At 36.9% G+C, this 11,227-nt stretch overlaps 1 protein-coding gene across 2 annotated transcripts; it reads right to left on the minus strand.

The window, feature by feature from the left end:
* Window positions 1-143: 143 nt before the first annotated feature.
* On the minus strand, window positions 144-11,227 carry LOC111454453 (haloacid dehalogenase-like hydrolase domain-containing protein 3). 2 transcript variants are annotated; one of them, XM_023095940.1, is made up of 10 exons: window positions 10,900-11,226; window positions 10,682-10,798; window positions 6,315-6,397; window positions 4,925-5,008; window positions 1,219-1,294; window positions 1,039-1,111; window positions 855-928; window positions 590-683; window positions 392-504; window positions 144-325 (listed from the first exon to the last, which is right to left on the minus strand). In XM_023095940.1, the coding sequence occupies exons 1-9, from the start codon at window positions 11,024-11,026 to the stop codon at window positions 441-443; spliced, it is 792 nt and encodes a 263-aa protein (XP_022951708.1). In that variant the 5' UTR covers window positions 11,027-11,226; the 3' UTR covers window positions 144-325; window positions 392-440. The 2 variants fall into 2 exon arrangements, with proteins under 2 accessions (XP_022951708.1, XP_022951709.1); XM_023095941.1 differs by lacking the exons at window positions 144-325; window positions 392-504 and having other exon boundaries at window positions 664-711; window positions 10,900-11,227.

Consider the following 11,227-nt stretch of genomic DNA (forward strand, 5'->3'; position numbering starts at 1 on the left):
TCTATCATATTTGCACGCATCACACAAGGGAATTTATTTCCAATGAAAGAAAAATTTCTTTCTTTTAAATGAATTTAACCTTCCATCTTTGATTAAAATAAAGATTAAAATGTTTGATAGAAGTAGAGACAAGAAACTACTCATTGCTTAACAATATTTTTTAGTATTATCTTCCATAAAAGGTTAAATATCTAACTAATAACTAATTTTAAACCAATGATTTAGGACAATTTAGTATACTCTATGAATAGAGGTTTCACGAACAAATGTTACCCGATTATAGTACTTGGAATTCTAGTTTAACCTAAGCTTGATGCAAACAAGTATAGATTGTAGTGTTCTCTTTATTCCCTATTAGAATTTTGCGTATCATGAACAACAAAGACCAAATATAAAGAGTTCCAAAGAAACCAGCCAAGATTCATACCCATTTCCTCATTTCAAGAACAAATGAGGATTCGGTTTTGAACGTCCTGGAAGGTCGTCACATCTTTTCCCCATAGCCTGCTTATACACACCACACATTCATTGCCCATCAGATCCCAGGGAATGGCAAGTATCAATCAGAACCAGAAATCAATGCTCTTACCAGCAAGCTATTCCGACACCATTTGCCCCCTCCTTGTCTGCCTTCTGATCATCTCCAACATGTACTGCTTTGTTCGCTGCCACTCCGAGTTCATCTACAACAAACCATCCAACCTCATCTTTCTACAAACACAAACCATACATACACTAACTGAAATTGAACTAGTTTCGAGGACCAAAGTTCTTATCGATGAAACACGGGAACAAATTAACTCACGTAAAGATTTAAGAACTTGGTTGGTTCCCATAACTAATGTGTACTGTACCTAACGCAGCTTCAAATATTTGTCCATCTGGTTTTTCATAACCAACTTCTGCCGAAATTATGACAGCATCAAACCTGAACGATGAAATTTTAATATGCGACATGAGATAAGATAGCTTGTTTCCTACACAGAACTTGTAGAAGTCATTAAACAGACATGAAGAAGTAAAGAGAAACATGCTCACATATCTAACACATTTAGATCCTTCAACAGCTTCCTTAAGCGAGTGTCAAAGTTGGACACAACAGCCACCTTTACTGTGCAAAAAATCCCATAGCATTAAAAACACTAAGTATACACAAAAGTTCTCCATCTATCTCAATGTTATTAATGGAGGTGAAGGAAAAACTTGGTATTCATTAACCTCCAGCATCTTTCAAAACGGTCAGGGCTGCATAAGCTCCAGGTGGAAGATGCCAGGCGTCACCATTTGCATAGTACTGAACAAATGCCAAAACAGAGGAACCATTTTAATGATGGAAAACATAAAGAAAAGTAATCAACGAAAGAGCCAAACAAAAGAATAGTTTTCTTGGTTTCCTTTGGAAAATAGATCTCTCACACATGGTTGTAACAAACCATGTAAATCATGTTCTACTCGATAAAGATTGGCACCCCCAAATAGGTTAAGGCACCCAATAAGGTTTTAACGTATCCAAAGGAAAGCCTGAAGGACCTAAGGAAAGGTTCGGGAACCTATGTAGGTTATGTTAATGCCCAAATAAGGTTTCATAAGGACCCAAGATCTTTGGAGAAGGATTGGAAAGGAAAATGTAAGCTTAAAGGGCAAAAAGGTAATTTTGCCACTTTTTAGGAAACTTACCGGATTTTTAATTTCTCCTAGGGAAGAAATTTCAAGATGCTCAAGGAGAAAGAAGAAAAAAGCAACCAAAAAATAGTAAAGAAAAATTACCAAAATACCCCTGAAGCTCAAAATATTTACGAAATAGCCACGGATCACAAAATCTGATACACAACAGTGGGCAGACAGCACAAAATCGATCAAATCTTGAAATCCAGCCGTTGGATTTTCTCCAAACTTGGATATGTGACACACCTCAACAAATTCAACGACTACAATTCAAAATGAAGGTCGATGAGCTAGGAGAAGATATTTCCGGCAGAATTTGCAGAAAGTTTGATCTCAAATACATAGCAGTTTTGGACATTTCAAGATCAATTTAAGCTTCCTCTATAAATTATAAAATAGGGACAATCATTAGAAACAAAAATCAAGCAGTATCGAGTCTTTAATCACAAGTAAAAGTTTAGATTTTGGATTTCCCTTTCTCGGATTTCTTCTAAGTTCGAGAGTTGTAGTCCACCAATTATTTCCAAACTTATTGCTACATGTTCTAAACAAGATTACCCACAACTTCGGTGAAGAAATCGAGCATTGAAAGTACCTCTAACCTATATGCCCCATACGTTCCCCATTTAAGAAGCTTAAGGAAAGCTTGAAAAATCCAATCCAAAGCTACACATAAATTCATCGAGTGAGACATATCCCATTTAGTTTCTGCACCATCATGAATCATTTTCATAGAAGACCTTAAAGGCCAACAAGCTTAGGAGCGTGCCCAATTGAAGAAAATTGTTCTCGGATAAGATTTGGGGGTAAGTTTGAATTTCCTACCTAACTTGTCCTGAATCAAGCTACTCAAGAGGACCAAGTTTTGAATTTTGGGTTGAGTTGCAGGCTGAAAGTTGAACTCCAAAACTGACCATGATTCCGCAAAGTCATCCCTCCAATATAATTTCTTAAGCTTGAAGGGAGTATAAGGAAGAGGTTTTATTCAGAAATTGTGGCTTGAAAGTGTCCCAATCATTCTAACCAACAAGAAATTTTTGTGGGTTTGCACCGGTGAAGAAAATAGTTTTGGACGTACTTTGGCGAGCTATAACTCACACTACCGTGCACCACAAGGTATGAAACAAATCCCTACCTCTTCCTTGATATTCCATCTCCAAGTTTCATGAAGAAATCGAGGGGAAAAATACTCTAGAATGAGTTGGAAAGATGGATTTTTAGTTGGCGGAGACACGCTACGTGCATCTTCTTCCTTGGGAAGAAAACAATGACGTGATTGGTTCAACTGGATTGGCCATGTCAGCCCAAATTTCGATCTCCTCTCGGTTTTTTTTCAAAATTAACCGCCCTTCCAGACTGGTTCTCATGAAATTCTTGATGGTTCTGGAAACTAAACTCCATAAGAAAGCTATCAAAGAAAATTTGGAATAAATCGGATACTGGAAGCTTAAGAATTGAAGCCTTAAACACCGATTAAGAGGTAAGTAGCCATCTTTGACTTTTCTTAAGAAATACGTGTAGGAATTGCTTGGAAATCAATATGAACCCTAAATTAAGTTAAATTTAAAGGATTATAGAAGAAAAATATCGAGAACCGTAAGTTAAGGACTCAAGCCAAGCGTTTTGCAAGGGAATCCAGTAATGTTAAAATAACCCACTTATTGGACTCAATTGCTCATGACATATTAATGTAAGGCATAGTATGACATATTAAAGTTATGTGTGAAATTTGGTGGTCATGAGAGAAGGTTAAGTAGCTAAACCAAGCAACGATGTAAAATGACCATAATGCCCAAGGGGTAAACTACCTTCGGTTCATGACCCAAATGATCTCCAAATGTGATGAAACTTTATAAGAGACCTTATGATGTTTAAGGATTATGCAAAGTTTTAGAACTATTGGACCACGTTTGAAACTTGAACCAAGTCTAAGGTGGTAAATCCCAAAATGCCCTTAAGGTTCCTTTAAGGTATTTCAAGGATCAAACACTTGACTCAAGATTTTAAGTAAGCTATCCCGAAGATTACAAGATATTTGGATCAAATTTAGAACCTTAACCAAATTAAGGGTATAAGTTAAGGCTTAAGGAAAAAGACAAGATTACCCCTAATGACTCCCTAACCAAGATTCACGATCTTTCTAGAATGTTCAAGGAATATGTTATGACTTTATGATTCATGAAATGTTCCTGACTTAAGTACAACATAAGCCCTAATTCCACTAAGAATGTTGGGTGCAAAGAACAAAGGACCAAAGTCCTAAGACTCCGAAACCCAAGAAATCTCTAGACAACCTGTTCACGACCCAAATTACATCCTTTGAAATGCAAGAAGACTTGGATGTAGGTTTACAGACTACATCGCTTAGAACGTAGGAAACCTTGGATGCAGGTTCCAGACTACGCCGCTTGGAACATATGAAGCCTTGGGCGTAGGCTTCAGACTATGCCGCTTTAAGGTTTAAGACTACGCAGTTTGGAACGTAAGAAGCTTTGGGTGTAGGTTGATTGTATTGCAAGGAATGCATGAAGCCCTAGATATAGGTTTAGACTATGTCGCTTAGAGCGAATGAAGCTGTTGGACATAGGTTCAAACTGTGTCGCTTGGAACGCATGAAGCCTTGGACACAGGTTGTCAAGTTCATGTCTTGTACTGTAAATCCTAAGGGAGCATCTGAGGGAATAGAAACAAGAATAAGAATAGAACAAGAACAAGAATAAGAACCAATGACAAGAACCAATGACAAGAACCAAGAACAAAAACAAGAACAAGAATCAAGATCAAGAACTAAGATCTAATAACTAAATTTTTCGGTCAAGAACAAAAGCATGACAAGAAAGAGTATAGTACCCTTGCATATCGTAAGAATGCGATTAAGAGCCTACAAGTAGGCTACTTACTACATTTTTGTACTCACTCCATGTTCTCCATTTTTCCAAGTAACTAAGGGGCTGGTCGAGGTTGGGAGAGGACTTTGGAGCAAGTGCCCTAGACAAGCCACACCCTAACCTCGAACTTCATTTTGGTTTTAATATTTTGTGCCCGTTCCTTATTTTGTATTTAAAAACTATGTACAAACTCTATTTTGATATAGTTAAAATATTTGTATATTATGTTTTAAATTTCCTTTGTTTTTATTTACGAAAAATTTGACCGTCTTAACACCGTTGAGTCAACCCCAATTGCAATCCATGTTGGGGCAAGCTCGAAAATCAGGTTGTAACATAAATACTAGATAAGATTGTTCATAAAACATCACCTGGTAGACATCTTCGAAGTAACTATCATCAGCACAACCAGTGGCTTCTGAAACGACAAGTTTCCAAAATGGCCTTCCATCTCCCTGTCAATATAGTACACAACCAACAATGGGGTAGCTTTTTCCACAATAAAGCATCAGCTTAAGGAAATTATTATGGAAGATAAAAACAACAAACTGTCATGATACTTATTTTGAAAAATAGGGAGGATAGTAAAGGTTTATAGCAAGAATGGAGAACACAGAGGAACATGAAACAGTTCAATAAATCTTAAATCATGAGTATAAAACCTGATCGATTATTGTTTCTCAGATATAGTGACTGAGAAAGAAGAGAGACTTTGAAGGTTGACGCGAGCTTTTTCTTATTTTTTCTTTTGTTTGTTTTTTGGTATGGAAGATTACTATGTCCAATAAGATCTACCCCATGTGCTCATATAAACGTTTCCTTGTCAACTTTTTAGATAAAAGTAAGAAAAATAATATAGGTTAGAATCACATTTTGGTAATGTAAGGATTTAATTCCTTAAAATTGGTAAAATAAAAAAAATCCTTCCAGAGAAGAAAAAAAGTGAATATCTTCCAAAATTTTATAGAGAAAAACTAATAGGGACTATATTTATTACTCATCATAAACAAACCATAGGGACTAATTTTAAGATCTATCAAAAGTATCAGACTAAATTTGAACATTTAAACGTACAATGACTAAACTAGAATAAGTCCCAAAGTTCAGGAATCACAATGATATTTTAACCAAAATTTATATTAACAAAAAAAAAAATTCATCCTTCAGTATATGATAGGACAATACAAAAATCATCTTGGACAAGAAGGTCGAACAGTGCATAAAAAAACCCCAAGGAACAGTGCATAAAAAAATTCTGCACAAGCCCCAAAGTCAACATAGATTGCAAAGGAATTCTTCGGTCAATGTAATTAAGGAAGGAGAATCATTAAAAAAAATCATTTTGGACAAGAAGGTCGAACAGGTAACTAACAAGATAAATCAAGCATAACTTCGTTGCTTCAAGCCATATCTCCCCTCAACAGTCTGACGGCATTAAACCCTGAAGGGGGAACCTATTAGCCATTGAATGAAAAACGTTTGTAGCATTACGAGGCCTGTAGCCTTGCCAGGGGGAGATAATATCCATCTACCTAACTCTAAATAGTGGATAGGACCTCACTAAACTATATTCTAGTTCAATAGTAGATCACGTAAACATATAGAGCAACCAAGCACTACACTCTCTGTACACATGAGTTAGCAGATCACGCAAGTCATGCATTTCCTCAAACTTAGAGATATAGAGAGACAACTGCAGAATTTAGTCTTGCTTTGACTCTGCGTGCAACTTAACTAACTAACAAGAGAGAGAATAAGAACCTGGTAACGAAGCTTTTGAGGCCATGGACCAGAAAATGCCCTCTTAAATCCTTGCTTTATATCAGCAGGAGTGCTTACTAGACCTAAATTCAACGTAATCAGAACGACTAGAAGAACAAAGAAACATATAATTGATGAACGGCAGAAGCAGGTGACTAAGTTATTTACTGTAAAAACGGCAAACTTTAAAATGCAACGGAGATCGAGATTTACAACTAGTTGAATAGCAATAGATAAAAAGCATGATAACATTGACATCCCAAATGTAACACCTGGCATTTTAAGAAAATAAATAAAAGATTTTTTTTAAAATAAAAAAGAAGGAAGGAAAGCAAAATGGCACGCAAGTTGGAGAAGATGATCGTACAGTCCATGGTTAGTTTCTCAACCTTCTCTTTAACGAATTTGAAGCTAGCCATTTTCAGCAATTTTATTCTTTTGACTTAATTTAGGGCATATCGAAGAATTTTGAAGAAATTTAGAATATCCTCGAAGACTCAAAACAATCTCGGGAAGTCTACAATCAAGTAAATAACCATATGGAGTAAGTTTCCAAGAAATACTTGTAGGAGTCAATTGGGATTGAGGACAATGATTGAGTATTATGTTTAGGAGCCTATTTTGACCTAGTCTCATAATAATTGTGCTTAGATAATGTGAACCGTTACCACTTAGTCCTATTTACAGTTATATAGCTTTCGTACGCATGATTGTGAACTCTGATAGATCATTAGGCTTCTATGCTTTCTAGTATGTTAAGGTTGGATTATTCTCACTTAATAAGCATGACGAGCATGTCGTATGCCTTTATACGTTTATTATGCATGATTTAGGGTTTGGATAGATTATTGCCCAGTCATGAGTTGGACTACCGCTATGTGCCATAGAGTGCTAGTTATGGTTTCCATAGACTATGAGTTAATGTTTCACGTATTTTGGTTCTAGCACCTAGTCATGAGTTCCATAGACTCCTTGGGTTGACCAGGTCCCTTGTAGGGACGGATAGGGCACAACCCCTATTCGTGAACTAACCACAAGAGGTTAGGGTCTACTTTTTACACATGGCTTAATTGTCACCCATAGAGGATTTAAGGAGTCATAGAGGGTGTACTACTGAAGTATTTATCGATGGTGCCTAGTGGGGAGAGCCATGACATTTTTACTCTTCCAGACCGGTAGTTTTACTATTCTAGCCTGAAAAGGTAAAGTAACAAGTACTATTCCGAAGGCTGGTAGTTTTATTATTCTAACCCCATGAGGGTACATGAGCAGGCAGTTTATTGTTCCCGCCTGGAAAGGGCATAGTGACAGGTAATTTACTGATCTTAGGAATAGGTAGATGTTGTCTGGCACCACTAGAGAGAATTCACTAATCAGAGTTCAGTAGGTATCTGTATGGAGTATGGTCACCGTTTAGAGCAAAAAGGGCTCTTCCAGACTTATGAGTATTACTCTGAGGTCTTTCCAAGGGCCACAGTGACTCGAGGTGCACTTTGCGCAAGACTAACGAAGGACCTAGACATATGTGAAACCCAGAGCCAAGAAAAAACATAAAACCCCAAGATTGTGAACCTTGTAGTCCAGACGTTAAGCTACAGTTTGCTATCACTAGGGACAATTATGAGCACATAGCCTAAGTTTCTGTGTATAGGATTAAGTCCGACAAGAGTCTACAAGTAGGTTGCTTACGGAATATTTTTATACGCATTCCATGCTATTCTATTTTTTTTTTTAAGATGGAGTGTGGACTAATTTTGATGGCAGGAGCGTGCGAAGCTATGTGTCACAATCCACGTTGTGATTGTGCCTCTAGAAAGGCATTGAAGGTTAGTTACACAATGACCTACAAAGTTTGGTACAGACGTTAAGCCACAATTTGTCTATCGCTAGGGACAGTTATGAGCACATAGCCTAAATTTCTGTGTATAGGATCAAGTCCAACAAGAGCCTACAAGTAGGTTGCTTACTAAGTATTTTTATACTCATTCAATGTTATTCTATTGTTATGGAGTGTAGACCACTCTTGATAACAGGAGCGTGCGAAGCCGTGTGTCACGATGGTAATGAAAGATTGTGGGTATAAACAAAATCAAAGAGATCACATTCTCTTTATCAAGCATCCGAAATCAAGGGGAGTTACAATATTTCTAGTATTTGTAGATAACATCATAGTCAATGGAGATAATAAATAAGAAAAAATTGAACTTAAAAGGAATTTGATGAAAGAATTCGAGATTAAAAAACTTGGAAGACTTAAGTACTTTCTTGACATTGAAGTAGTGCACTTAACTCAGGACATTTTCATATCACAATAGAAATATGTGATCGATTTATTGATGGAAACAAGGGAAAGTAGATGTAAACCTGCACCAATGCCGATGGATCCACGTTAGAAATTGAGTGAGTCTAAAGAAGAACTTGCAGTGGACAGAGAAATGTTCCAGAGGCTAGTGGGGAGGCTCATATATCTAGCTTACACTAGACCAAACATAGCATACTCGATAAGTGTAATTATTAGCCAAATCATGCATGATCCACGAGAACCTCACCTTCAAGCAGCATATAGATTGTTACGTTACCTAAAATGAACTTTAAGAAAAGAAATTTTGTTCAACGGAACAATTTTCTTACATTGAAAGCTTGCTTCGATGCTGACTATGTTGGATCAATTGTGGATAGAAGAACTACCACGAAGTACGTACTTTTCTTGGAGTAATTTGGTAACATGAATGAGTAAAAAGCAAAATGTGGTGGCTAGATCATCTGTCTAATCAAAATTCCAAGTTATTACATAAGAGCTCTGTGAACTCTTATGGTTGAAGATAACCCTTGATGACTTACGGATTAAGGGAGAAGATCCAATAAAGTTATACGACAACAACAAATCAGTTGTCAATAGTGCATATAATCCTATCCAGCATGATAGAACAAAACATATTGAAATTGATCGACATTTTACCAAGGAAAAAGTGAAGGGGATAATGTATTAATTATGTGCCTTCACAACTTCAACTTGCAAATATACTAACAAAATGACTCCATAGCTCAATGTTTCATGAGTTAATGTCCAAGGTAAGAATAGATAATCAGCTTGAGGGGAGTATGGAAGGAATGACCTTAATTTAAGGAATATTTGTGTAATTTCTATTCTTAAGTTAAGAGATATTTATGTAATTATTTTAAATCAGGGAAATAGTTGACCTCCCTAATTTTCTAAATTGTTACCTAGTATTTAGATATTTATTTATCTGTATTGTTACCTAATATCTAGAGATTGAGCTAGATTTAATTTTACTTAGCATCTAGAATTTTAGCCTTTTTGAATTACAAAAGAGCATGTATCTCCCTGAAAACAAATGGAGAATTGAGAGCAAGATAGTTTATACTTGTCTCGCCCATGGACTAATCCATTGTCTCGGAAAACAAAACTGCGAGAGAGAGAGAGAGAGAAAACCATGGACTCACCCATTATCTCGCCCCTTTGAGAACATTTTGCAACTCAGAGCATTCTAGCATGAAGAAGCATACGGGCAGGAGCAAAAAAGAAGTTGGACTGTCTTTCACATTCCTTTAGCAGAAAAGACACCAACTAGGAGAAAAAATCAATAGAAGACCTTAACCTTTTTAGGGACCTTAGATTTCCATATGAAATTAACCAAGGAGTTGCCAATGCCTTCGTCCTTTTCACTCAACTTTTGAACTAGAGAACTAATGGAAAAGGCCCCATCCATTCCAAGGGTCCATTTCTTACATCTTTCTGATAAAAAAAATAAAAAGAGTGAACTAGAATTTTCAATCTCCAAATCAGAGGAATTTCTCCTAAAACTGTGTAACGGCCCATGCCCCGCTAGCAGATATTGTCCTTTTTGGGTTTTCTCTCAAGGTTTTTAAAACGCGTCTACTAGGGAAAGGTTTCTACACCCTTATAAAAGGTGTTTCGTTCTCACCGGCCAATGTGAGATATCACAAGCTGAGATCCCAAATAGAAGAGGAAGCAGATAGACATTGGGTGACTAGAATTTTTTGAGTTCTCCACCATGTAAAGTCTAGGATAAGCTGATTTGAGTTAGTTATTAAATAGTCAATGCACATCCCAAAAGAGACTTCATCTCTGCTGCTAACTTAACTTGAAACTAAGCTGAAGTTCAAACAATTTATTACCAGTTTCATCTAGTTGAAACATAAAACACCAAATTATAGTTTTCGAAGTATTAAAATTATGATTAAAAAAATACTCAGATCTATTTTTAAACAAACTGCTGTAAGGAATTATAGACAATTCACCAGAAAAAACTGGAAATTGTTTATCTAATTAAGCATAAAATTCAGGTGAAGATGTAGAAACTACTAAGAAAAAAAAAACTCACCATATTTGGATCCAATGGATGCGTAAGTCTCTTCAACTGGCTTTGCCAACTGCAATAACGTTCCTCCAGCATCCAACAGCAATGCATCATAAACTCGATGAACTGAGCCTCCATAAACTATCATTCAGACAAACAAACACAAGAAAATGAAAATTAGGTCCGACTTTACAGTCAGTACACACAAAATCATCGCGTCCAAGCTTCTTAAGGAATCTAACCGTTTTGTATTGGCATGTTAGAGCAGAGGCGGGGCTTGTGGATACTCGTTCTGAGAGAAAGGGGGGTGGGCTTGACGGCTCTAAAGAAACTCCAGCCGTGCGAGCATCTAATGCTGTACAATACCATCACCCCCAATGGCGCGTTGTGGCGGTTTAGGTTAAAAAATCTTCCAGAAATTTGCGTTGCCTGCAGTTGCCCTTGCCCTCCGGTTTATCCGATGCCGTCCGGAATGCAGCTCTCTCTCCTCTACCCGTCCGCCCGCCGATTGTATTTAACTCAATGCGAGGCCTGTTTGCCAACTAATCATGCATTTCTGTTTAACCAATC

This window comes from Cucurbita moschata, unplaced genomic scaffold (assembly GCF_002738365.1).
Source record: "Cucurbita moschata cultivar Rifu unplaced genomic scaffold, Cmos_1.0 Cmo_Scf00016, whole genome shotgun sequence".
NCBI classification, from domain to species: Eukaryota; Viridiplantae; Streptophyta; class Magnoliopsida; order Cucurbitales; family Cucurbitaceae; genus Cucurbita; species Cucurbita moschata.

What these genes read in the sequence shown, in the direction of transcription:
- LOC111454453 (XM_023095940.1), bottom strand. Translation starts at nt 11,026, where the DNA reads ATGGTATTGTACAGCATTAGATGCTCGCACGGCTGGAGTTTCTTTAGA. An exon ending in AATATTTGAAGCTGCGTTAG is followed by an intron (nt 684 to 854) that starts GTACAGTACACA and finishes GGTTTGTTGTAG; the next exon opens with ATGAACTCGGAGTGGCAGCG. An exon ending in GGTGTCGGAATAGCTTGCTG is followed by an intron (nt 505 to 589) that starts GTAAGAGCATTG and finishes GTGTATAAGCAG; the next exon opens with GCTATGGGGAAAAGATGTGA.